The following is a 27,581-nucleotide window of genomic DNA, read 5'->3' on the forward strand; positions in this document are numbered from 1 at the left end:
GTCATTATCAGCACTAAGAACAGAGATCCTATTAAATTACACAGAACAGAGATCCTATTAAATGACACATGTATTTATATATGTAATTCTATGGGGCTAACAATTGTATAATCTACTTACTACAGTGCTTTATGACAGTTGAAAGGTCATGTAACCAAACCACTTAATGCCAACACCTCATGATGTGAAGTTATAGATAATAAATGTCTAGCACAAGCTAGCTGTTCATAAAAAATATCCTTTCATCATTGAAACCTTATGAACGTGACAGTACCTAGGTTGACCATGCTGTTGATGCGGTAGAGGTCGCCCTCTGCTAGGCTGGCCATGCGTAAGATCTGCCGCAGGTGGAGGAACACAGAGTTGATCTCAACCAGGAGGGCCACCACAGCAAAGCCCACGTAGCGACCGGTCAGGACGGTGATGCCGAAACAGCTGATCACCTAGGAGGAAGAGAGAGAGAGAGCGAGAATGAGAGAAAGTTAGACACCGAGTGGCAGTGATTTAGTCAAATTCCTAAACCTAGAGTTTGACTTCAGTCCTAAGTCCCTAGCTTTCGAGTCCAGGTCTGAGTCAACTCACGAGTCCTAACATAACAAACAAACAACCTACTCATCTACCCAGAAGTCACATGGTTAACCATCATCTCATGAGGTAGTGGTAGGATGACTGGGATCTCATGACTTAGGTCATGTCCACCATATTAGCCATGGTGCAAAACGCACCACATCCTGTGACCATCTGACTCAAAGCACTACAGACTTTTTTTGTATTTATGATAAACATTGTATTATTTCCAGGAAAATTTCATGCAGTTAGATTATCATAACAAGCCTTTGTTTGTTTTTCATTTATTTGCTTGTCAGATACATGCCTTTGAATGTCAAACACTGACTACTCTTTATTTAATTACATTGAGGAAGGTCATCATGCTTATGAAACATCTGCAAGGTCATGGTTATGAAATGAAAGTCTGAGGTTACAGCATATCAGACAGTCTTTGGTAACGGGGTGATGTAGTAGCGTACTAGAATCAATAGGTGGCACCCAATGCCAGTCTACAATAGAGCCACTACAGAATGTGTACATACTGCTCTGTTATACAATAACTTCAGGGAAATATTTTGAATAATCTTTTATTAGACTGCAGCTGCCTTTACAACGTCTGTAGTGTTGTGTGTCAGAGTTAGATCAGTAAATCTCACATCCATCTTAGTTACTGTAGCAGACTGGAGGGCAGATTTATGTTTCCCCAAAATATCCCATTGAGAACAGCAATGCCCTAGTAGTCCAATGACCCCTGTCCACACTGTTACTAACCCGAACCTTTCTCAAAACTCCTGTCAATACTCTCAATTCAAACCACTGAATTACTCAGTCTGTCTCCCAAATGGCACCCTATTCCAAATATAGTGCACTGTGTGTGTGTGCACAAAAGTAGCAAACTACATAGGGAATAGGGTGCCATTTGAAATGCAGCTTTAATTCTGGGAAGCTGTAGACCATGTTACATAGCAGTTACTGGCACACCAATGTAGCGATGTAAAGCACAAAGTCTCTTGTTAGGACACTCAAACATCCTCAATGGCTCAGTTGTGCAACTGAGCTTAACAATTAGGCAGGACCCAATGGAAGGGCTTTCAGTGTGTGTATGTGTGTTGTGTGTGTGTGGCCCCAGGGGTGAGGCTGGAGTCAACAGACGAGGTGCCGTCCCTAAACTGACAAATGGTGATGGGATAAACAGCAGCACACACACTGAGGTCTAGTCTAAAGGTCAGCACACACACTGGCTAGTGGCTACCCCCTAAAGAGGAATAAAAAGACAGAAAGAGATACTTACATGTAGCAACTCAGGTCCAAGCATGTCTGAATAATAAAACCTATTTAGGCAGACTACCAGTAGGCCAGCACTGACGTGAGACACAGCATTATGTCCTATCTCCTGCTGCAGGTTGTGTGCATGTGTGTGTATATATAGAGGCCCTAATCCCATGCTGCTCTTAGCCAATAAGGTGTGTGTGACTCTTTCCCCAGGGAGAGAGAAGTCCCAGGTAAACACCCCAGTCTTTCATACATACACACTCACAATAAACTTCAACCTGTCTTATCGTTCCTCCAGGTCACACATCTCCTCCCGGACACTCAAAACAGGAACTGTGGAGGTCAAATAAAAGCCTTATAAAATGCTCTGATAAGAGACCTCATGGCCAGGATTCTGTTTACATGATTATCTATCACCTTGTAGCTCTCTCTGTGACGTCTTGTATGAGTGCTGTATGGTCTCTCAACGTTGATCCTTGGCACTCACTGTGTAGGCTGGTTCTCACTTCAGCTGAACATCAAGACAGACACGTACTAACTGTATGTATTAAGAATAAGTGCTTGGTTAATTAGAACAAACATTTTTGAATCACCTATTTCAGAAATACTGTTTGATATTCAGAATCCATTTTGGTTACTTATCTGTGATACTTCAAATAGTAGAATTTGACCATGGATTATTGGTTGAAATAAAAAGCCTGCATACATAATGATTCCTGATGACCCTGGGACAATAGACTTAGCAGACTCATTGGAGATCCTACTATGTGTGTTTATGTCTGCTTGTATGGCCATGGCTTCCTCGATGATGTTTGAGGAGCGTCGTTAGTGAGAGGTATCTTCAGTAGAGACACTGATTGTAGTTTCCTCCCTGTCCTTGGGAAGGGAGTGGGTAATCAGAGCCATTTATATAATGACTGACTGTAATCATTGATAGAAGTGGGTGAGGAGGCACTCACTTAATAACCCCTTACACAAGCTCTACACTACAAAACCTTTATTCCCTACTATGATCCAGCGAAGTAGTCAGGCCATAATCAGGAGATGGTAGCCTCAAATCGCCACTGAGAGAGACAGGGGGACGTCACTTGGCCCAAGCTCAGGCACGTGGCTCTTTTTGTGGGGTATAATTAGGACCAGAGACCATAGCATAGGTCCTGGCTGGGTCCTGTCAGTTAACCAAATTAAATCAAACCATGAAAGGGGATGAACCCCAAAACTTTGCCCGACAGTGAGCCCCCCTGGCTGGGGTTGAAGCTACTGTAATCCTCTCTCCCCTGTATCAGACAGACAGATAAGACAGCCCTGGACCATCAGAATGATTCAGCATTAGCAGGCTATCCCCTGCCAAGCCAGGGTCAGGCTTGGCAGCGAGCTGCTGGTAGCCTATTAACAGTGCTACAGACAGAAACATGGTGGATATACACAGGGCCAGGAGGATGAGACTGCTGGCAGGGGACCCAGTCTGTGACAGCATGGATGGGAAAGTGGGCACGGTGAGGTTAGCCTTGCTCTTACACTATGTGCTGCTGTGTCATGTTCAGTAGGGTACAACGTAGCAAAACGTTTTGAAATGGAAAGCAAAAATAAGCAGTAGAACCCTAGTTTCAAAGCATTTTCTCTCATTTTGTGTATATTGAACTAGTTGGGGGTAAGGAGAAAGGGTGAAAACAGCTAGTGTTTGCGTGTGTTTCCTTAACCACAGTGAAGAATGGCAGATAAGGGAAAGATAGATCAAAGATGGCCGATATTGTTAAGAAAGACCCAAGGTGGCACACAGCACTGGCAGAGCGACAATGGCGGAGGATAAAAACAAAAGTGGCCTAGATACTCAATTTCTAGGAATAACAGATAATTGACTTGGGTGTTGATAAGCATTTAGATGCAACTTCATCCTACTAAGATTTGTAGAGTCATGGGCAAGATGGCAGAAAAAGATAAGGCAGCAGAAAAACCAAAAATGTCAGCCTGGTGGGAATGGAACGGAGTCAGTCCATCTGTAGAGCATTGACCTCACTCTGAGCCCCGAGAGGTTAACGCACCTCAAACCAAACCTGTTTCCCTGGTTACGGATGAAAAAAAAGGCCTCCAGAGTGAATCTTGGTAGCCTGAGCAGCCTGTTCTGCAGGTGATGAAATGAAGACAGTACACACACACACACCACCTAGAAGGCAGAGACAGAACAGGGATCGAGAGACTGATAAACAGCTTCTATCTCCAAGCCATCAGACTGTTAATCAGTCATCACTAGCCGGCCTCCGCCCAGTACCCTGCCCTGAACTTTAGACACTGTTACTAGCCGGCTATGACCCGGTTACTCAACCCTGCACCTTAGAGACTGCTGGCCTATGTACAGTTGAAGTCGGAAGTTTACATACACTTAGGTTGGAGTCATTAAAACTCGTTTTTCAACCACTCTACACATTTCTTGTTAACAAACTATAGTTTTGGCAATGCGGTTAGGACATCTACTTTGTGGATGACACAAGTCATTTTTCCAATAATTGTTTACAGACAGATTATTTCACAAATAATTCACTGCATCACAATTCCAGTGGGTCAGAAGTTTACATACATGAGGTTCACTGTGCCTTTAAACAGCTTGGAAAATTCCAGAAAATGATGTCATGACTTTAGAAGCTTCTGATAGGCTAATTGACATCATTTGAGTCAATTGGAGGTGTACCTGTGGATGTATTTCAAGGCCTACCTTCAAACTCAGTGCCTCTTTGCTTGACATCATGGGAAAATCTAAAGAAATCAGCCAAGACCTCCACAAGTCTGGTTCATCCTTGGGAGAAATCTCCAAATGCCTGAAGGTACCACGCTCATCTGTACAAACAATAGTACGCAAGTATAAACACCATGGGACCACGCAGCAGTCATACCGCTCAGGAAGGAGACGCGTTCTGTCTCCTGGAGATGAATGTACTTTGGTGTGAAAAGTGCAAATCAATCAGACTTTTTCTATTGTGTTATTGACTGTATGTTTGTTTATTCCATGTGTAACTCTGTGTTGTTGTTTGTGTCACACTGCTTTGCCTTATCTTGGCCAGGTCGAAGTTGTAAATGAGAACTTGTTCTCAACTGGCCTACCTGGTTAAATAAAGGTGAAATAAAAAAAGATATAAAATATACAGTGTGTGCAAATGTTGTAAGGAGGTAATGCAATAAACAGGCCATAGTTGAAGTAATTACAATTTAGCAAGTTAACACTGGAGTGATAGATGTGCAGATGATGATGTGCAAGTAGAAATATTGGTGTGCAAAAAAGTAAATAAAAACAATATGGGGATGAGGGAAGGTAGTTGGATGGGCTATTTACAGATGGGCTGTGTACAGCTGCAGCGATCGGTAATCTGCTCAGATAGCTGATACTTAAAGTTAGTGAGGGAGAGATGTCTCCAACTTCAGCGATTTTTGCAATTCATTCCAGTCATTGGCAGCAGAGAACTGGAAGGAAAGGCGGCCAGAGCAGGTGTGGGCTTTGGGGATGACCAGTAAGATATACCTGCTGGAGGGCGTGCTATGGGTGTTGTTATGGTGACCAGTGAGCTGAGATAAGGCGGAGCTTTACCTAGCAAAGACTTATCGATGACCTGGAGCCAGTGGGTCTGGTGACGAATATGTAGTGAGGGCCAGTCAACGAGAGCATACAGGTTGCAGTGGTGGGTGGTATATGGGGCTTTGGTGACAAAACGGATGGCACTGTGATAGCAAACTGGATGCAGTCTGAGTAGAGTGTTGGAGGCTATTTTGTAAATGACATCGTCGAGGATCGGTAGAATAGTTAGTTCTACGAGGGTATATTTGGCAGCATGAGTGAAGGAGGCTTTGTTGCGAAATAGGAAGCCGATTCTAGATTTAATTTTGGATTGGAGATGTTTAATATGAGACTGGAAGGAGAGTTTACAGTCTAGCCAGACACCTTGGTATTTGTAGTTGTCCACATATTCAAAGTCAGAACCTCCCAGAGTAGTGATGCTAGTCGGGCGGGTGGGTGTGGGCAGCAATCGGTTGAAAAGCATGCATTTAGTTTTACTAGTGTTTAAGAGCAGTTGGAAGCCACAGAAGGAGTGCTGTATGGCATTAAAGCTCGTTTGGAGGTTTGTTAACAGTGTCCAAAGAAGGGCCAGATGTATACAGAATGGTGTCTTCTGCGTAGATGTGGATCAAGGAATCACCCGCAGCAAGAGTGACATCGTTGATATATACAGAGAAAAGAGTCGGACCAAGAATTGAACCCTATGGTACCCCCATAGACTGCCAGAGGTCCGGACCCTTGAATGAGTAGGTGTCCAAACTTTTGACTGGTACTGTATGTAACAGTCCAAGTTGGTGTTGGGGTGTGTATATATGACCGATGGGGTTAAAACCAAGACTTTCTAAGGGACAGTAGAGCACATTAGCCCGCTAAGCTGAAGTCTAGGCATTCACTTAGGGAGCCAATGCAACTAAATTAGGTCTCTGGCAAGTGTACTCATCATGCGAGCGTGGTTACCCAAAGACCTACAGTTGAAGTCAGAAGTGTACATACACCTTAGCCAAATACATTTAAACTCAGTTTTTCACAATTCCTGACATTTAATCTGAGTAAACATTCCCTGTCTTAGGTCAGTTAGGACCACCACTTTATTTTAAGAATGGGAAATGTCAGAATAATAGTAGAGAGAATGATTTATTTCAGCTTTTATTTCTTTCATCACATTCCCAGTGGGTCAGAAGTTTACATACACTCAATTACTATTTGGTAGCATTGCCTTTAAATTGTTTAACTTGCGGCAAACGTTTTGGGGAGCCTTCCACAAGCTTCCCACAATAAGTTGGGTGAATTTTGGACCATTCCTCCTGACAGAGCTGGTGTAACTGAGTCAGATATGTAGGCCTCCTTGCTCGCACACGCTTTTTCAGTTCTGCCCACAAATTTTCTATAGGTTGAGGTCAGGGCTTTGTGCTGGCCACTCCAATACCTTGACTTTGTTGTCCTTAAACCACTTTGCCACAACTTTCGGAAGTATGCTTGGGGTCATTGTCCATTTGGAAGACCCATTTGCGACCAAGCTTTAACTTCCTGACTGATGTCTTGATGTTGCTTCAATATATCCACATCATTTTCCAGCCTCATGATGCCATCTATTTTGTGAAGCGCACCAGACCCTCCTGCAGCAAAGCACCCCCACAACATGCTGCTGCCACCCCTGTGTTTCACGGTTGGGATGGTGTTCTTTGGCTTGCAAGCCTCCCCCTTTTTCCTCCAAACATAACGATGGTCATTTTGGCCAAACAGTTCTATTTTTGTTTCATCAGACCAGAGGCCATTTTTCCAAAGAGTACGATCTTTGTCCCCATGTGCAATTGCAAACCGTAGACTGGCTTTTTTATGGCGGTTTTGGAGCAGTGGCTTCTTCCTTGCCGAGCGGCCTTTCAGGTTGTGTCGATATAAAACTCGTTTTACTGTGGATATAAACACTTTCGTATCTCTTTCCTCCAGCATCTTCACAAGGTCCTTTGCTGTTGTTCTGGGATTGATTTGTACTTTTTGCACCAAGTGAATTATAAAAGTGAAATAATCTGTCAGTAAACAATTGTTGGAAAAATTACTTATGTCATGTACACAGTAGATGTCTTAACCGACTTGCCAAAACTATAGTTTGTTAACAAGAAATTTGTGGAGTGGTTGAAAAACATGTTTAAATGACTCCAACCTAAGTGTATGTAAACTTCTGACTTCAACGGTGTTACACTAGTGTGCCTGGGGGTTAATTTCCTTAAGGGGATGTCAGGCAGGATAGGAACCTGATGAGGAAGGCTGGCTGGAAAAGGTAAACAGTCAGATTCTGATATGTCTTCATTTCTTGTTCTTTCTTTTTTTGTTTTACTTTTGGATTATGTGTGTGTTGTTATTGTATTGCTAGATATTGCTGCATTGTTGGCGAGATAACATCTTCAAAACTGTGCAGGCGACCAATACATTTTGATTTCTTTTGACAAATACCCCCCCACGCCAAATTGTGTGTGTCTCATCTCAGTGCCGAGTCAAAGGTGAAGGTAAACAGCATTTGTGATGGCCAGTCCTCAATGCAGCGCAGTATGTGTAATGTAAACATGGAGCCAGGGACCAGGCACATTCCTCACAGGGCCTAAATATAACAGGAAGGCATAAACACCACTCAGACCCTGACTCCCTGTACAATATACTATCACGCACATGTACACACACTTCACACTCAAGCATGCCAAACACAAGATGGGGTGTTAGGTGTTTGATGCTTTTGTGTACAAAGCTAATGATTAGTCTCTAACTGTGAAGAACATAGCAACAGCAGGAGTTCTGTGTCATCTCGACTAGTCATGATTCTAAGAATCAAAATGGTAACAGGCTTTTACTGTAAAGTTGGGTTGCACAACCAGTCTGGTAGGCACACACACACAGCCCTGTAACCACCACTGCATTCAACACTCATTACAACACTCATCAGCCCCCACCCCAAAAAACAGGCCTGTTCTCCCTATCGGCTGGTCCCAGAAGGCAGTTTACTGACTAATAACACCACGCTCCATAGCGACCATCACACTCAAACAGAGTTACTCTGGTAGCAATGGGTCAATACTGGACTGGAGTAGACAGATGGAGCTTTTCCATTTTTTCCAGTGGGGGATATTGGAAGGGAAAATGGGCTAGGGAAGTCTATGGTAAGGAACTAAATGGGAAAGCCTATGGAAACCATCCTGTCTTGTATAAAGCAGGGCCAGGGTGTGGTTCAGGAGAGGACGTTTTATGTACAGTATGTAAGTGTAGCGAGGGGTCAAAGTCTACACGTAAAAAATGTGTATGAACCATCATGTTCACACAAACCCCCCACCCCCACATGAACACAAACCACCCACCCCCACATGAACACAAACCCCCCACCCCCACATGAACACAAACCCCCCACCCCCACGTTACAGAAAACAACCCACATCCGCAGTAGTAGATACTGTGATGACCCTTCTAGGGCTGATCAGGGTTAATGCCACAGTGAACGAATGCCTATAGATTTAGAAAGAAAAAAAACATGGTGTGTATGCTGGGCATCCACGGTTAGTAATGGTAAACTACAAAAAAAGTTGTGTTTTCGTCATGAAATGTGTTTCGAAAGGTCGCTGTGACATTCATACTCAAGTCACTAGTCCTCACTAGTGGTTGCCAGGTGATAGGTGTGGAAGTGTTAATTGGTTTTGGTGACTCACCTCACCTAACTTTCTCCTAGATGTTGATTAGTATAGAAGCTACTTCAAAAACAATGTACCTACACTACTCAGTGACCACTTGGCTGTATATGTACACTACAGACTACTGTCAGTGTAACAATACATTTATCCTATGAATACTTGTGCTTTACATTTTGAGCAAATTCAAATGTTTCCATAACTACCCAGCATACATTTAAATGGTGTGTTTTTTGAACAACTGTAACTGAGCTAAATATAGGAATTTCCCTATACACATGTTGGAATCTGGGATTGTCTTTTGAGTACATCCTCTCCTCCCAAGACTGCACACACTCCATAGTTGCTGGAAAACCGTAGACATAAATGCTTTGGAATTCATAGCTATCCTTCTGGCTGGCAGCCAAGTCTCTCTCTCTCCCGCTCCCTCTAAATAAAATACAATTTAATTGGTCACATACGTGTTTAGCAGATGTTATTGTGGGTGTAGCAAAATTCTTGTGTTTCTAGCTCTGACTGTGCAGTAATATCTAACAAGAAATATCTAACAATTTCACAACATATACCCAATACACACAAATCTAACTAAAGGAATGGAATTAGGAATATATAAATATATGGACGAGCAATGTCAGAGCGGCATAGACTAAGATACAGTAGAATAGTATAGAATACAGTAATACATATGAGATGAATAATGCAAGCTATGTAAACATTATTAAAGTGACTAGTGTTCCATTTATTAAAGTGGCCAGTGATTTCAAGTCTATGTATATTGGCAGCAGCCGCTATGTGCTAGTGATGGCTATTTAACAGTCTGATGGCCTTGAGACTGAAAAACAGCTTCTCTCTCGGTCCCAGCTTTGATGCACCCGTACTGCCCTCGCCTTCTGGATGATAGGCAGTGGCTCGGGTGGTTGTTGTCCCTGATGATCTTTTTGGCCTTCCTATGACATCGGGTGCTGTAGGTGTCCTGGAGGGCAGGTAGTTTGCCCCCGATGATGTGTGGGCAGGCCGCACCACCCTCTGGAGAGCCCTGCTTCCTCCTATAGCGTCACCTTGACTACAGTATGAAGTCATTAAAGACCAACTCCCTCATTCTGTTCTCCCTGGGCCTGGCTCTCTGTTTTCTGAACGTAGCGGATTCCTTGAAGAACCGCATTCCTGGTTGCCATGCCAACATCTCACAACAGTCACTCTGTTTAAGCACATCTGGATTTCCTGCCCAACCTCTTAGCAACAGAATAATGTTTATGACAATGTGGGTTCTTCCTGACAATGTGGACACTTCATAACAATGTAGGGACGTTATGACTTCGCAGAGATTCTTATTGTCAGGCCCTAGGCACAATAATTATGTTTCTGTTCAATACCAGTGTACAACAAAATGTTAAGTTTACTGTTGAGGTATTTATTTATTTTTCCTTTATTTAACTAGGCAAGTAATTTAAGCACAAATTCTTATTTTCAATGACGGCCTAGGAACAGTGGGTTAACTGCCTTGTTCAGGGGCAGATCGGACAGATCTTTACCTCGTCAGCTTGGGGATTTGATCTTGCAACCTTTCGGTTACTAGTCCAACGCTCTAACCACTAGGCTACCTGCCAGAAGATTTACTAGCACTTTGAGAATTTTACTCATCTGCCCTGCATGTTTTTTTCGTTGACTGGTTTCTAGTTAAGAGGCTGGTTCAATCTATGTGTGGATATTGGATGAGAGGGGTCTTAGATAGGCTGGTATCATTGGATGAGTAGTTTACTGTATGGAAAGACACTGAGGAATGGAAACAAAAAAAACGTTTTACAAAAGAAGAACACTGGACCTAGATGAAAACATGCACATAACTAACTACAGATCCCCATCGGTCTGTTGCAATGAGAAGGGGCAGAGGCTGTCTTGAGTGAGTGGATTTGGGGTGGATGGGGTGCTGTTTTGACTGTTTGGGTGTATGGGATATGGGGGTGGAGATCTGGGCTGAGCGTGTGTGAGAGGGGGTTCATGTGGAGACCAGATTTCTTCTGTCTGGAAACACATGCTGAGGAGAGAGGCAGAGGGATTTCCCTCCTCCAAAGAGATGTCGGCCGCAAAACACACCACAACTCTCCCGCCAAGAATCTATAGACACATTCTCTGCCTCACCCCACTTTCCCTTTCCTCTCCTTCACACTCAATCTCTCACTCAATCACATTATCCTTCTCTATTGTACTTCACAGTAGGTGGTGTGGGCTTGGGAGAATGGCAGCCCAACTCAAAGTTGGTGTTCTCACTTTGGTAATTGTAAGTTCTAATAACATCCATGCAGTGATAGGGCTAAAACACATGAGGTTATAGCTCATAGCTCTAGGTTTAGGCGACATGTTGAAAGAACTGAAACTTGTGCAAGAATAAATAGAAAGCGATACTCCTTCTGCCTCCTCAACCCACAGAGTAGAACCCTGGCCAAAAGAGGAATGTCTGTGGAGCACATGAAGATCTCTGGAATATTTCTTTGGCAAATACATTCAGCAGCCTGCTATACAAATGAAACTGCTCCTGCTGACATTGCTTCTTCAAGTCCAGGGACATTTTAGTGGTTTGTGAAAAGCAAACCACAATTTCACAAACCACATATTACACAAAATGATGTTCATGAATTTACTTCCAAAGCAAATTCGAAATTATAACTCAACATGCTTTTTTTTGCTTTTAGAGTACACTTGAGAGAGTAGGGATGAGAATGTTCAATAACTTTGGAATGAAGAAGCAGAATGCATGGCATGTACTACAACTTTGGCGGCTGCTGTACTAAGGCTATATTAGGTGGCGAGTCAGTGGAATCTGATAGAACATGGACAAAGACTGGTCTGCAGGAGCGGGAATATCAGGGTCTTTTGAGAAGAAGCCGGGGGGAGAGAAAGCGAGAGGACAGGAGATGAAAGGAGGAGAAGAGAAGATGTCAGGCAGTAGGGGCATACAGTGTATTTGGAAAGTATTCAGACCCCTTCCCTTTCTCCACTTTGTTACATTACAGCCTTATTCTAAAATGTATTAAATAAAACAAATTCTCATCAATCTACACACAATACCCCATAATGGCAAAGAAAAAAAAATGTTTTTTAGACATTTTTATAAATGTATTAAACCTAAAACCCAGAAAAATCAGATTTACATAAATATTCAGAACCTTTGCTATGAGACTCAAAATTGAGCTCAGGTGCATCCTGTTTCCATTGATCATCCTTGAGATGTTTCTCCAAATTGAATGGATATGATTTGGAAAGACACACACCTGTCTACATAAGGTCCCACAGTTAACAGTGTATGTCAGAGCAAAAACCAAGCCATGAGGTTAAATTAATTGTCAGAAGGGTACCTGGGGAAGGGTACCAAAGAATTTATGCAGCAATGAAGGTCCCCATGAACACAGTGGCCTACATCATTCTTAAATGGAAGAAGTTTGGAACCACCAGGACCCTTCCAAGAGCTGGCCGCCCGGCCAAACTGAGCAATCGGGGGAGAAGGGCCTTGGTCAAGGAGGTGACTAAGAACCTGATGCTCACTCTGACAGAGCTCCAGAGTTCCTCTGTGGAGATGGGAGAATCTTCCATAAGGACAACCATCTCTGCAGCACTCTACCAATTAGGCCTTTATGGTAGAGTGGCCAGATGGAAGACATTCCTCAGTAAAAAGAACATTACAGCCCGCTTGGAGTTTGCCAAAAGGCTCCTAAAGGAGCCTAACTTCCTATTGAAGTGTTTTAACCGAATGCCAAGTGTCACATATGGAGGAAACCAGACACCATCCCTACAGTGAAGCATGGTGGTTGCAGCATCATGCTGTGGGGACGTTTTTCAGCAGCAGGAACTGCGAGACTAGTCAGGATCGAGGGAAAGATGAACAGAGCAAAGTACAGAGAGATCCTTGATGAAAACCTACTCTAGAGAGCTCAGGACCTCAGATCCTAAGCACACAGCCAAGACAACGCAGGAGTGGCTTCGGGACAAGTCTCTGTATGTCCTTGAGTGGCCCAGCCAGAGCCTTCAGGAGAGACCTGAAAATAGCTGTGCAGTGACGCTCCCCCTCCAACCTGACAGAGCATGAGCGGATCTGCAAAGAAGAATGGGACAAACTCCCCAAATACAGATGTGCCAAGCTTGTAACGTCATACCCAAGAAGACTCAAGGGTGTAAACGTTGCCAAAGGTCCTGCAACAAAGTACTGAGTAAAGGGTCTGAAAACTTATGTAAATGTAATATTTCATTTTTAATACATTTCTAAAAAACAGTTTTTGCTTTGTCATTGTGGGGTACTGTAGAAATAATCAATTTTAGAATAAGGCTGTAACAATTTTTTTTGGAAAAGGTCAAGGGGTCTAAATACTTTCCAAATGCCCTGTAGATACAGATGTAGTATGTAAGGGAATCGATGATAGTATATCTCAAAGATGGAACACAGCAGTCAAAATAACAGTTTGAGAGTAGCGCATGACACTCGCTTCCCTACCAGCACTAAGCACTACTAATAAGCAAACTCAATAATACGTAACGAGACAGGGATGAAAGCAATTTGTGTTGGAGGGAAACAGCAAACACTGTTGAAACCTTCAAAAACATCTCAGTCAGAGAGCGGTTGAATTAAGAGCGCAGCTATAGCGACTGCAATTAGAAAAGCAACTAGAGTCAAATTACATCTCCCCTGCTGACCTAAACATCTTAAATGAACTGCATTAGGCTCAATTCCATTTTCTAAATGCTTCTTTCATTAACTTCTGCAGCAGTGCTCTAGTATCTACTCACCCTCGTTCATAGCAACCTCAATATTTCCAACTGTCATGGCCAACTAGGGCAGCCTACATACAAGGAGGAGAGGGGAGCTTTTTACGGTAAATGTTTCCTTGTTTTTCCATGAACCCAGTCAAGGGCAGTGGCAACTCCAAAAATGTTTTTTATTTTTTTCACCTTTATTTAACCAGGTAGGCCAGTTGAGAACAAGTTCTCATTTACAACTGCAACCTGGCCAAGATAAAGCAAAGCAGTGTGACACAAACAACAACACAGAGTTACACATGGAATAAACAAACATACAGTCAATAATACAATAGAGAAAGTCTATATACATTGTGTGCAAATGAGGTAGGATAAGGGGGGTGAGGCAATAAATAGGCCAAAGTGGCGAAATTATTACAGTATGGCAAAATAAACACTGGGGTGATAGATGTGCAGAAGATGAGTGTGCAAGTAGTGGTACTTGGGTGCAAAGGAGCAAAATAAATAAAATAAATAACAATATGGTGATGAGGTAGTTGGATGGGCTATTTACGGATTGGCTATGTACAGGTGCAGTGATCTGTGAGCTGCTCTGACAGCTGGTGCTTAAAGCTAGTGAGGGAGATATGAGTCTCCAGCTTCAGTGATTTTTGCAGTTTGTTCCAGTCATTGGCAGCAGAGAACTGGAAGGAAAGGCGGCCGAAGGAGGAATTGGCTTTGGGGGTGACCAGTGAGATATACCTGCTGGAGCGCGTGCTGCGGGTGGGTGCTGCTATGGTGACTAGTGAGCTGAGATAAAGCGGTGCTTTACCTAGCAACGACTTATAGATGACCTGGAGCCAGTGGGTTTGGTGACGGATATGAAGCGAGGGCCAGCCAACGAGCGCATACAGGTCGCAGTGGTGGGTAGTATATTGGGCTTTGGTGACAAAACGGATGGCACTGTGATAGACTGCATCCAATTTGCTGAGTAGAGTGTTGGAGGCTATTTTGTAAATGACATCGCCGAAGTCAAGGATCGGTATGATAGTCAGTTTTACTAGGGTATGTTTGGCAGCATGAGTGAAGGAGGCTTTGTTGCGAAATAGGAAGCCGATTCTAGAACTAATTTTGGATTGGAGATGCTTAATGTGTCTGGAAGGAGAGTTTACAGTCTAACCAGACACCTAGGTATTTGTAGTTGTCCACATATTCTAAGTCAGAACCGTCCAGAGTAGTGATGCTGGACAGGTGGGTAGGTGTGGGCAGCGATCGGTTGAAGAGCATGCATTTAGTTTTGCTTGCATTTAAGAGCAGTTAGAGGCCACGGAAGGAGAGTTGTATGGCATTGAAGCTCGTCTGGAGGTTAGTTAACAGTGTCCAAAGAAGGGCCAGAAGTATACAGAATGGTGTCGTCTGCATAGAGGTGGATCAGAAAATCACCAGCAGCAAGAGCGACATCATTGATGTATACAGAGAAGAGAGTCGGCCCGAGGATTGAATCCTGTGGCACCCCCATAGAGACTGCCAGAGGTCCGGACAACAGTCCCTCCGATTTGACACACTGAACTCTGCCAGAGAAGTAGTTGGTGAACCAGGTGAGGCAGTCATTTGAGAAACCAAGGCTGTTGAGTCTGCCGATAAGAATGTGGTGATTGACAGAGTTGAAAGCCTTGGCCAGGTCGATGAAGAGCTGCACAGTATTGTCTCTTATCGATAGCGGTTATGATATCGTTTAGGACCTTGAGCGTGGCTGAGGTGCACCCATGACCAGCTCGGAAACCAGATTGCATAGCAGAGAAGGTACGGTGGGATTCAAAATGGTCGGTGATATGTTTGTTAACTTGGCTTTCGAAGACCTTAGAAAGGCAGGGTAGGATAGATATAGGTCTGTAGCAGTTTGGGTCTAGAGTGTCTCCCCCTTTGAAGAGAGGGATGACCGCGGCAGCTTTCCAATCTTTGGGGATCTCAGACGATACGGAAGAGAGGTTGAACAAGCCAGTAATAGGGGTTGCAACAATTTCGGCGGATAATTTTAGGAAGAGAGAGTCCAGATTGTCTAGCCCTGCTGATTTGTAGGGGTCCAGATTTTATGCTCTTCAGAACATCAGCTATCTGGATTTGGGTGAAGGAGATATGTGGGAGGCTTGGGCAAGTTGCAGTGAGGGGTGCCGGTCTTGACCGTGGTAGCCAAGTGGAAAGCATGGCCAGCCGTAGAAAAATGCTTATTGAAATTCTCAATTATGTTACTGAAACTACAGCGGAAAACCCCTTGAAACAAAAAGCACCCCTGACAACTTCTGCAAATGCAAATATGGTGCTTGTCAGAATGTCTGTTTCCAGACCCTGACATCTTCTGTTATGAATCTTCCATATGCTCTTTCATACATATGACAGTACCTCCTCAGTCAGATCTGAGTGGGGCAGTTTTGTGTTCATACGGGCGCCCTATTAATGGCACAGACGGCAGGACTTCCTGTTTCCCAAAGGAATGGAGGGGTCAGGGGTTGTTTGGGGGCTATATGAGGAGTCTCCGTGTTGCTCTGTGTCAAACTGCCAGTGGAGTACCCATATGTCGTTGTAAGATGACTCACACCTTTCTAACACAGTGAGCTCCAATAAGAAACCCTAGTTTATGTTTACATTGCCCAACCATTCTGCTATGATACTGTATGCCCTGATTAATACGAGCCTGGTCGACGACTACTGGAACAACTACCAAAGCTTTGCCTTATGCTAACTCTTTAGCGTCAGTCCTTAGCTTGAGTCTTTGGTGTTGTTAAGTCTGCATTTCAGAGAAACCCATCTACAGCATTACAAAGTGAGTGACTAACCAAAATTACTTTGAGGATGAGGGGGTACGCCAAATAAAGGCTGTTCTTTCCACAGACCGTAGAAATTGTCAACAAGACCAATGAAATGCTCCATTGAGATCTCAGATTCAGAAGAAGAGTTTCTCTCCCTTTACTTCTCTTTTTTCTCAAAAAAACACAAAACAATGTTGTTATTTCTCATTACTGCCAGGCCCTGACCCCATCAGTAAACCACAGGGGGGGAGTAAAAGAGAGTGTGAGAGAGAGCAGAGAAGGAGAGATAGAATAAATAAAGACTGATAGAGACACAGGAAGAGAGCAGGAGACAGAAAGGGACCACAACACAGACAAAAAGGATGATGTGAGAGAAGGAGATGAAAAGTGGAAGTCTCAGTTCCTCCCAGGCCACAGTCATGGACTGTGTATTTGTCAACACTCATCCAGACCTCCTCCTCCTGTCCTTAATGGAGCTTCCAGGAATGAAGGGAGCGAAGAAGAAGAACAACAACAACAACACCTCAGAATGGGGGACTGACTGGCTGGCTGCTGGCCCTGGAAGAGGAGAGGATGAGAACCATAGGGTGACGTCAGGGGAGAATGAAGTCCATGGAGGGACTGAGCCAAAATACACTGGGCCACTATCCTTACAGGGCCAGAGGCATGTGGAGCTGCCTAACAAGCTGAGCTGAATCCAGTCAGCCAGTCATTTAGTTTAGATATGGAGCTGCCTGCAGACTGAGTCCAGTCAGTCAGTCTAGATATGCAGGGCTTTCCCTGGACAGTGTTGATACATTGACGAGGAACAGCCAGCTGTGAGTCATACATACACGAGAGGCTGAGTGTGAATACTGTACTACTCACCAGCATGTGTGCGAGAGATATAGAGAAACACACACTTATAGAGGCTCACACATAAATAGGCATGTGCCCACATACACTGGCTCAACTTCAGACGCCTATACACAAACATTACTTATATAAGTATAATACATCTATTAGAAAAGCAGACATGGACAAACTTGACAAAATTCTACAAATTCAAATCTACACAAATCCTCTTCTAACCACCCATCTAAAAATGTACATCAACATCACAAACCGGTCCTCAAAATAAAAAGGTCTTCAAAAGCTCAGTATTGCCATGAAAATGGGTCAGGCAGAAGAGCCTTGGCATATGCCATGGTCAGTTTAGCATTTGGTTAAAGTTAGGATGGGGGAGGGCAAACTGATCCTAGATCTGTTGCCAACAGGCAACTTCATACCCTGATGCAAAGCCTCAAGCAGCATTCTACAAAGACGAGAAACCCATTCTCAAGGGAATGAGAACAACACTATGAGGTCTTTCTCAAGAACACTTGTGAACAATGAACATTTTTCTCAAAAGGACAATGATGAACAACGACTCTTCACCAGGTGCTCTCACTTGAGGCCTATTACGTAGCACTGGAGCTGTCTAGCCTTGATGGGAAAGAGAACGATAATGAGGGGTAGTTCCTAGCTAGTGTGTCTCCTGACCCCTCCTGTCTCAGCCTCCAGTATTTATGCTGCAGTAGTTTGTGTCAGGGGGCTAGAGTCAGTCTGTTATATCTGGAGTACTTCTCCTGTCTTATCCGGTGTCCTGTGTGAATTTAAGTATGCTCTCTCTAATTCTCTCTTTCTTTCTCTCTCTTGGAGAACCTGAGCCCTAGGGCCATGCCTCAGGACTACCTGGCATGATTACTCCTTGCTGTCCCCAGTCCACCTGGCCGTGCTGCTGCTCCAGTTTCAACTGTTCTGCCTGCGGCTATGGAACCCTGACCTGTTCACCGGACGTGCTACCTGTCCCAGACCTGCTGTTTTCAACTCTCTAGAGACAGCAGGAGAGGTAGAGATACTCTTAATGATCGGCTAAGAAAAGCCAACTGACATTTACTCCTGAGGTGCTGACTTGTTGCACCTTTGACAACTACTGTGATTATTATTATTATTATTTGACCATGCTGGTCATTTATGAACATTTGAACATCTTGGCCATGTTCTGTTATAATCTCCACCCGGCACAGCCAGAAGAGGACTGGCCACCCCTCACAGCCTGGTTCCTCTCTAGGTTTCTTCCTAGGTTTTGGCCTTTCTAGGGAGTTTTTCCTAGCCACCGTGCTTCTACACCTGCATTGCTTGCTGTTTGGGGTTTTAGGCTGGGTTTCTGTACAGCACTTTGAGATATCAGCTAATGTAAGACGGGCTATATAAATACATTTGATTTAGTGTGACCGATGGGGTTAAAACTCACTTTCTAAGGGACAGTAGAGCACATTAGCCTGCTAAGCTGAAGTCTAGGCATTCACTTAGGTTGCCAATGCAACTAATCAGTTCTCTGGCAAATGTACTCATTGTGCAAGCGTGGTTACCCAAAGACCTCTGTTACACTAGCGTGCCTGGGGTTAACTTCCTCAAGGGGGATGTTAGGTAGGTTAGGAGCCTGATGAGGAAGGCTGGCTGGAAAAGGTTAACAGTAAGGTCTTCATTTTCTTGTTTTTTATTTATTGTTGTGTATTTTTTATTTTATTTTTTCACCTTTATTTAACCAGGTAGGCTAGTTGAGAACAAGTTCTCATTTGCAACTGCGACCTGGCCAAGATAAAGCAAAGCAGTGTGACACAGACAACAACACAGAGTTACACATGGAGTAAGCCAATAACACAATAAACAAGTCACTGACACAGTAGAAAAAAGAAAGTCTATATACAGTGTGTGCAAAATGCATGAGGAGGTAGGCAATAAATAGGCCATAGGAGCGAATAATTACAATATAGCAGATTAACACTGGAGTGATAAATGAGCAGATGATGATGATGTGCAAGTAGAGATACTGGTGTGCAAAAGAGCAGAAAAGTAAATAAAATAAAAACAGTATGGGGATGAGGTAGGTAGATTGGGTGGGCAATTTACAGATGGACTATGTACAGCTGCAGCGATCGGTTAGCTGCTCAGATAGTTGATGTTTAAAGTTGGTGAGGGAAATAAGTCTCCAACTTCAGCGATTTTTGCAATTTGTTACAATCACTGGCAGCAGAGAACTGGAAGGAAAGGCGGCCAAATGAGGTGTTGGCTTTGGGGATGATAGTGGGTGTTGTTGACCAGTGAACTGAGATAAGGCGGAGCTTAACCTAGCATAGACTTATAGATGACCTGGAGCCAGTGGGTCTGGCGACGAATATGTAGCGAGGGCCAGCCGACTAGAGCATACAGGTCGCAGTGGTGGGTGGTATAAGGTGATTTGGTAACAAAACGGATGGCACTGTGATAGACTGCATCCATTTTTCTGAGTAGAGTGTTGGAAGCTATTTTGTAGATGACATCGCCAAAGTCGAGGATCGGTAGGATAGTCAGTTTTACGAGGGTAAGTTTGGCGGCGTGAGTGAAGGAGGCTTTGTTGCGAAATAGAAAGACGATTCTAGATTTGATTTTGGATTGGACATGTTTAATATGAGTCTGGAAGGAGAGTTTACAGTCTAACCAGACACCTAGGTATTTATAGTTGTCCACATATTCTAGGTCGGAACCGTCCAGGATGGTGATGCTAGTCGGGCGGGCAGAGGCGGGCAGCGAACGGTTGAAAAGCATGCATTTGGTTTTACTTGCGTTTAAGAGCAGTTGGAGGCCACAGAAGGAGTGTTGTATGGCATTGAAGCTCGTTTGGAGGTTAGTTAGCACAGTGTCCAAGGAAGGGCCAGAAGTATACAGAATGGTGTCGTCTGCGTAGAGGTGGATCAGGGAATCGCCCGCAGCAAGAGCGACATCATTGATATATACAGAGAAAAGAGTCGGCCCGAGAATTTAACCCTGTTGTACCCCAATAGAGACTGCCAGAGGTCCGGACAACATGCCCTCCAATTTGACACACTGAACTCTGCCTGCAAAGTGGTTGGTGAACCAGGCGAGGCAGTCATTAGAAAAACCAAGGCTATTGAGTCTGCCGATAAGAATACGGTGATTGACAGAGTCAAAAGCCTTGGCCAGGTCAATGAAGACGGCTGCACAGTACTGTCTTTTATTGATAGTGGTTATGATATCGTTTAGTACCTTGAGCGTGGCTGAGGTGCACCCGTAACCGGCTCGGAAGCCGGATTGCACAGCGGAGAAGGTACGGTGGGATTCGAAAATGGTCAGTGATCTGTTTATTAACTTGGCTTTCGAAGACTTTAGATAGGCAGGGCGGGATGGATATAGGTCTGTAACAGTTTGGGTCTAGGGTGTCACCCCCTTTGAAGAGGGGGAAGACCGCGGCAGCTTTCCAATCCTTGGGGATCTCAGATGATACGAAAGAGAGGTTGAACAGGCTAATAATAGGGGTTGCAACAATGGCGGCGGATAGTTTTAGAAAGAGAGGGTCCAGATTGTCTAGCCCAGCTGATTTCTACGGGTCCAGATTTTGCAGCTCTTTCAGAACATCTGCTGTCTGGATTTGGGTGGAGAAGCTGGGGAGGCTTGGGCGAGTAGCTGCGGGGGAGGCGGGGATGTTGGCCGGGGTTGGAGTAGCCAGGAGGAAGGCATGGCCAGCCGTTGAGAAATGCTTATTGAAATTTTCGATTATCATGGATTTTTCAGTGGTGACCGTGTTACCAAGCCTCAGTGCAGTGGGCAGCTGGGAGGAGATGCTCTTGTTCTTCATGGACTTTACAGTCTCCCAAAACCTTTTGGAGTTAGAGCTACAGGATGCGAATTTCTGCTTGAAAAAGCTAGCCTTTGCTTTCCTGACTGATTGTGTGTATTGGTTCCTGACTTCCCTGAACAGTTGCATATCGCGGGGACTATTTGATGCTATTGCAGTCCGTCACAGGATGTTTTTGTGCTGGTCAATGGTAGTCAGGTTTGGAGTGAACCAAGGGCTATATCTGTTCTTAGTTCTGCATTTTTTGAACGGGGCATGCTTATCTAAGATGGTGAGGAAATGACCAGGCATCGTCGACTGACGGGATGAGGTCGATATCCTTCCAGGATACCCGGGCCAGGTCGATTAGAAAGGCCTGCTCGCAGAAGTGTTGTATTGTTATTGTATTGCTAGATCTTACTGCATTGTTATAGCTAGAGACATCGCAGGTGCAGCAAAATGCTTATACCAATAAAATATGATTTGAGCTCTGTTGTATGCTAACAGGGGCCAATGACTGTGGGGGTTTTGTGTGTATAATGTGTGTGGACTGTGTGATGCTTTCACTGCTTCAGTATTCTCTGGTGGGTGTTTTAGCTAGATAATGAGGTTGAGACAGAGATTCTAGGCTATGTTTCACCTAACCGCTGATACAGGGTCAGATATTTATCAAGGTTATGGTGAGTGAGGTCAGGTAACCTGATCCTAGATCTGTGGTTGTACATAACGTGTACCTCAAACCTTGTAGATGCTACCAGGGCCACTTACCACTGTGTGATGGAATAGGAGCTCCCATGACAGGATCATCTTCTGGTTGAGCACCATATCAAGGAAGTCATAGATGAAGTAGCCTGTTGAACAAAACATGGAAAAGGCATATTCTAGCTTAGAACCAAAATAAAGGAATGGAGATTGATAGAACAAAGGCTTTTTCAGTGGAGGAGCATTTGGCATATCAAGTATATTTAGTGGGGACCCCTCTTGCCAGTCGCTTCCATGACGACACCAAGGATGGTAACCAAGATGTCAGTTAAAGAGCGCTATTTAATTCAGTCCCCTGCTATGGGTGTAACCATGGAGACGGCTTTTCAGAATGGTGGAAAAATAATGAAGCATTAAAGATAGTCGGGTGTGTGTGTATGTAGCGGAGGGGGTCCTCCTCTAGGGCAGACTAGAATTAACCCTAGTCTGTGTTCCTCCTACATATTCTATTTGACATTCAACACCAAACGGCTTCTGTAAATATTGTGATAAGACGTGTACCTTTAGAGCATCCTCAGCTGCTATATGACAAACACATGCTGAAGAAACAACGGATGTTTACTTAACCAAATTGTCCAAGTTGATTCCCAAAAATAATTCTTACTGTGCATTGGGAATTGATTTTGACTGAATAGGATCCATATTAGATTTTAAAAGTGTCATCCATTCATCATTCCTAGACGTGTATAAAGAAAAGCCATTTTACAACCAGCGAAGACCGTCAACCTAGGTCAAGCTCTCACGTTATTGAACCATGGTGGCATGTGACCAACTGTCCGGCCGTTGGCCTTTCAACAGGCTCTCTTATCATTATGACACTGACTGTGTTCCAAAAGGAATCATTGGTTCGGTCTCTCTCTGTCCCTCTGTTCCGGTCTCACACCCTGCCCCTGTCCTGCCCCAGTTTCTCTCACACCTTTCTGTACCACCACACGTGGCTGAAAATGTATTTTAAAAATTGTAGTGTTTAAATTCAACAGCAGCATAGCTCTACATGTTATCTCAAATGGCTGGTGACTGGAGCCAATCTCTCCCATTCTGTGGGTTTGGGCAGTGACTGTCCAACGACATGGTGATCAAACACAACTTGTCTATACACTGGCTGACAGCCAAACCCTGGATGTTTGGTTGAGATGAGTCTACATCAGAAAATCTTTGACAGATTACAGTTTCTCAAAACAAAAATATTCTTAAAAATGAACTTAACGACACACCCAATAGGAGAGTGGCACTTCATGATAGTGTCATGTTTGGTGTGTAACACTCCATTTACCTTTGGTCAGCCTGGGAGGGTACCTACTGCAACTGTTATGCATTCCAAAATGCCAACACCTTTGCCTTGGCCTGACATAATCAAGTCAGCCCACAGACAGAGGCCCAGACTAGTGTTTGTTTGGTCAATCAGAGCGAAAAACAAACAAAACATTTTAAATATAGCCTCCGAACATACAGTAGGTTTCTACTATGTGCCAAGCTGCCATGTCAAAATTGCCTATAGTGAAAATAGTTTGTCTTTCTAGCTTTGCATAGTGGCCTGATAGTGACGACCGTACTATAGGCTCAGTGTCATTGTCACGCCACATTGTTGTAGGCAGGTCTCAGAGGAAGCACAATCCACCATCCCTCCTCACCCGGACTCCCTTCTGTGTCACTTCTCTGTTATAGATGGCATTTGACCCGGGCAGGCTGCTGCGGCATATATCAACAGCCTACTTCTCAGGCGCTACGGCCCATTCTAGGGTCACGCAACCTACAGGGGTAGGTCCGGAGCAGTGCCTGGGACGAAGCATCATAATGCTCCCCATTGATTCTAGAATTCCGGCAACACTAACAACACTGACAGGCAGCATTCAAGGGTGGGTGGATTCTCTGGGAGAACGCTAACAATCCTTGGAATTCTAAGGGAGCCCTTGTTAGCCAGGCACAGATCCAAAACATTAACAGCTTATAGAGTGTAAATTAGCTCAATACACGAGCCAATTAGAGAGCATGAAGTCAAAATAGAGGTATTTTTATTTAAAGGGGCTGTACTGCTGGGGTTTACTTTAAGCTCCGTGTTGGACTAGTAACCGAGGTTGCAAGATCGAATCCCCGAGCTGACAAGGTAAAAATCTGTCATTTTGCCCCTGAACAAGGCAGTTAACCCACTGTTCCTAGGCCGTCATTGAAAATAAGAATGTGTTCTTAACTGACTTGCCTAGTTAAATAAAAATAAAGATTTTGTCCATCTAGCCGAGACTTCTAACCAAGTGAAAGCTATGGTCTGCTGTTTGACTTAATACTCCTTCTACAGACCAATTTATTTTTGCTGTCAGACACATGAAGCGTGTTGGGGAGGTCAGTGGAGGGGTACAGGTTGACACACACACACTATTGCTCTAAGTCATGGGTGTCAAACTCTGGCCCGCGGGGTAATTATATTTCGCCCGCGAGACAATACCAAATTACTACTAGAGCTGGCCCGCCGGTATTATACAGCGCATTCACCGCTAATACTACGAATCCCATAATGCTCTGCTGTTGTTTTCGCGCGCCAATCAGGACAGGACCCAGAAACGCCCTCTCCTCTGTGACAGTAGTCATAGCAACATAGACGCTACAACTGTTAGCGCGCTATCCCTTCCCAAAAATGGCGAAAAGAAAGGCAGAAAACAGGAGCTTTCTGGACAAGTGGGAGGCAGAATATCTGTTTACATATGTAAAAGACAAACCTGTTTGTCTTGTTTGTGGAGTCAACGTGGCTGTAAGTAAGGAGTACAACATTAGACGACACTATGAAACGAAACACCATGACAAATACAAGGACCTGGACATGACTCAAAGGAGCCAGAAAGTAGAGGAGATGAAAAGAAGTTTGGTTTCACAACAGAATATGTTCAAAAAAGCCACATCAAAGTGAGGCTGCTGTAAAGGCTAGTTATATAGTGGCAGCAGAGATCGCAAAATCAGCCCGGCCCTTTAATGAGGGAGAGTTCGTGAAAAAGTGCACAATGAATCTCTACCGCAGTGTTCCCATGCGCACAGTATGCTGAAAAACTCAGTGTTCTCGCCGCTGAGTTTAGCCGGCGATTTGCCGACTTAGATGTCAAGAAATGTAGGTTTGAACTGCTTAGTAATCCCTTCGCAGTTGATGTGGAAAATGCACCAACCAACATCCAAATAGAGCTGATTGAACTCCAGTGCAAAGACACGCTTAAGTCAAAGTATGATGCTGTGGGCGCCGCACAGTTTCCACGGTTCATCCCTGACACAATGCCTCAGCTCCGCACCCAAGCTGCTCAGATGCTCTCCATGTTCGGCAGCACTTATCTATGCGAGCAACTTTTCTCCTCGATGAAGATGACCAAAACAACTCACAGGAGACGTCTGACTGATGAACACCTTCACTCGATACTGAGGATTTCTTCAGCTCAGAGCCTGAGCCCAGACATTGATGAACTAGCATCCAAGAAGAGATGCCAGGTATCTGGCTTGGGCACATCAGATTAGATCAGTGTGCAATAATTAACGTTTTCTTTGTGCACTTTTTCTTGCTACAAGGCATGGGCTTGAATGGTTGATTGATTTATTATCATTTTATTTGTAAAATTATTAGCCAGTGGAAAAAGTTTATTTTGGTATGTAAATCCGAAGGCTGCAAATAGAAAAGAGGCATACGATTTTTATTAAAATTGTATTTATTTAATAAATTAATGCCATTGATGTGTTTTTTTCATTTGAAATTCAATTTTGCATGTCTCCACTATTAAATGATATATTGTATGGCAATAAGCGATGCTTGTTCCATATTAAATGTTAAAGCAAAACTTGTTTGGGTCTATATTAAAAGGTTAATTTTTTCAATGTTGGCCCGCGACTTTGTTCAGGTTTTACATTTTGGCCCACTGGGTATTTGAGTTTGACACCCCTGCTCTAAGTCATATGAGAGATAGACAAGGTCAGGTGGCATATTCTACCAACGGGACATTAAATACTGTAATATCTTATGTTTCACCGAGTCGGGCTGAACGACGACGCGGCTAATATAGAGCTGGCGGGATTTTCCATGCACCGGCAGAACAGAGAAGCTACGTCTGGTAAGACGAGGGGTGGGGGTATGTGTCTTTTTGTCAATAACAGCTGGTGCGCGATGTCTAATATTAAAGAAGTCTCTGCTCGCCTGAGGTAGAGTACCTTATGATAAGCTGTAGACCACACTATCTACCAAGAGAATTATCATCTATATTATTCGTAGCCGTCTATTTACCGCCACAGACCGATGCTGGCACTAAGACCGCACTGTTCATTCACAACTACATGACCAAACACGACTCCAACATCATCATTAAGTTTGCTGACGACACAACAGTGGTAGGCCTGATCACTGACAACCAACTCTAGGCCATAAGCAAACAAGAAAACCTCATCCAGAAGTGGCACTCCTAGTGGCCGGGGACTTTAATGCAGGCAAACTTCAATCAGTTTTACAATTTTTACCAGCATGTCACATGACTGTGTGATAACGCTCTCAGTAGCCGATGTGAGCAAGATCTTTAAACAGGTCAACATTCACAAAGCCATGGAGCCAGACGGATTACCAGGACGTGCACTCAAAGCATGCGCGGACCAACTGGCAAGTGTCTTCACTGACATTTTCAAGCAGACCACCATAGTCCATTTGCCCAAGGAAGCGAAGGTAACCTGCCTAAATGATTAGCCCCGCAGCACTCACGTTTGAAGCCATGAAGTGCTTTGAAAGGCTGGTCATGGCTCACATCAACAGCATCCTACCGGATACCCTAGACCCACGCCAATTTGCATACCTCCCCAACAGATCCACAGATGTCGCAATCTCAAACGCACTCCACACTGCCCTTTCCGACCTGGACAAAAGGTACACCTATGTGAGAATGCTGTTCATTGACTACAGCTCAGCGGTCAACACCATAGTGCTCACAAAGTTCATCATTAAGCTCAGGACCCTGGGACTAAACACCTCCCTCTGCAACTGGATCCTGGACTTCCTGACGGGCTACCCCCAGGTGGTAAGGGTAGGCAACAACACATCTGCCACGCTGATCATCAACACTGGGGCCCCTCAGGGGTGTGTACTTAGTCCCCTCCTGTACTCCCTGTTCATCCACAACTGCATGACCAAACACAACTCCAACATCATCATTAAGTTTGCTGACGACACAACAGTGGTAGGCCTGATCACCGACAACGATGAGACAGTCTATAGGGAGGAGGTCAGAGAACTGTCAGTGTGGTGCCAGGACAACAACCTCTCCCTCAATGTGAGCAAGGCAAAGGAGCTGATCGTGGACTACAGGTAAAGGCCATTAACATCGACATTGGTGTCCACATCACCAACGAACTATCATGGTCCAAACACACCAAGACAGTCGTGAAGAGGGTAGGACAAAACCTTTTCCCCCTCAGGAGACTGAAAGGATTTGGCATGGGTCCCCAGATCCTCAAAAAGTTCTACAGCTGCACAATCGAGAGCATCATGACCGGTTGCATCACTGGTATGACAACTGCTCGGCATCTGACCGTAAGGCGCTACAGAGGGTAGTGCGTACGGCCCAGTACATCCCTGGGGCCAAGTTCCTGCCATCCAGGACCTATATAATAGG

At 44.3% G+C, this 27,581-nt stretch overlaps 2 protein-coding genes across 2 annotated transcripts in view; one reads left to right on the forward strand and one right to left on the reverse strand.

Annotated features, from left to right (window-relative positions):
• The window catches only part of aifm4 (apoptosis inducing factor mitochondria associated 4), a 72,978-nt gene that overhangs the window by 11,534 nt on the left and 33,863 nt on the right, over positions 1-27,581 (forward strand). The window lies entirely within an intron of this gene.
• LOC129822602 (TLC domain-containing protein 2-like) overlaps positions 1-27,581 on the reverse strand; it is a 45,339-nt gene that overhangs the window by 6,180 nt on the left and 11,578 nt on the right. Inside the window, exons 3-4 of the mRNA XM_055880964.1 lie at positions 21,970-22,052; positions 275-443 (exon numbers count right to left, since the gene is read on the reverse strand). Of these exons, the coding sequence (XP_055736939.1) occupies positions 275-443; positions 21,970-22,052 (252 nt within the window). The remainder of the gene's footprint in view (positions 1-274; positions 444-21,969; positions 22,053-27,581) is intronic.

Source organism: Salvelinus fontinalis, chromosome 24 (genome assembly GCF_029448725.1).
Source record: "Salvelinus fontinalis isolate EN_2023a chromosome 24, ASM2944872v1, whole genome shotgun sequence".
NCBI classification, from domain to species: domain Eukaryota; kingdom Metazoa; phylum Chordata; class Actinopteri; order Salmoniformes; family Salmonidae; genus Salvelinus; species Salvelinus fontinalis.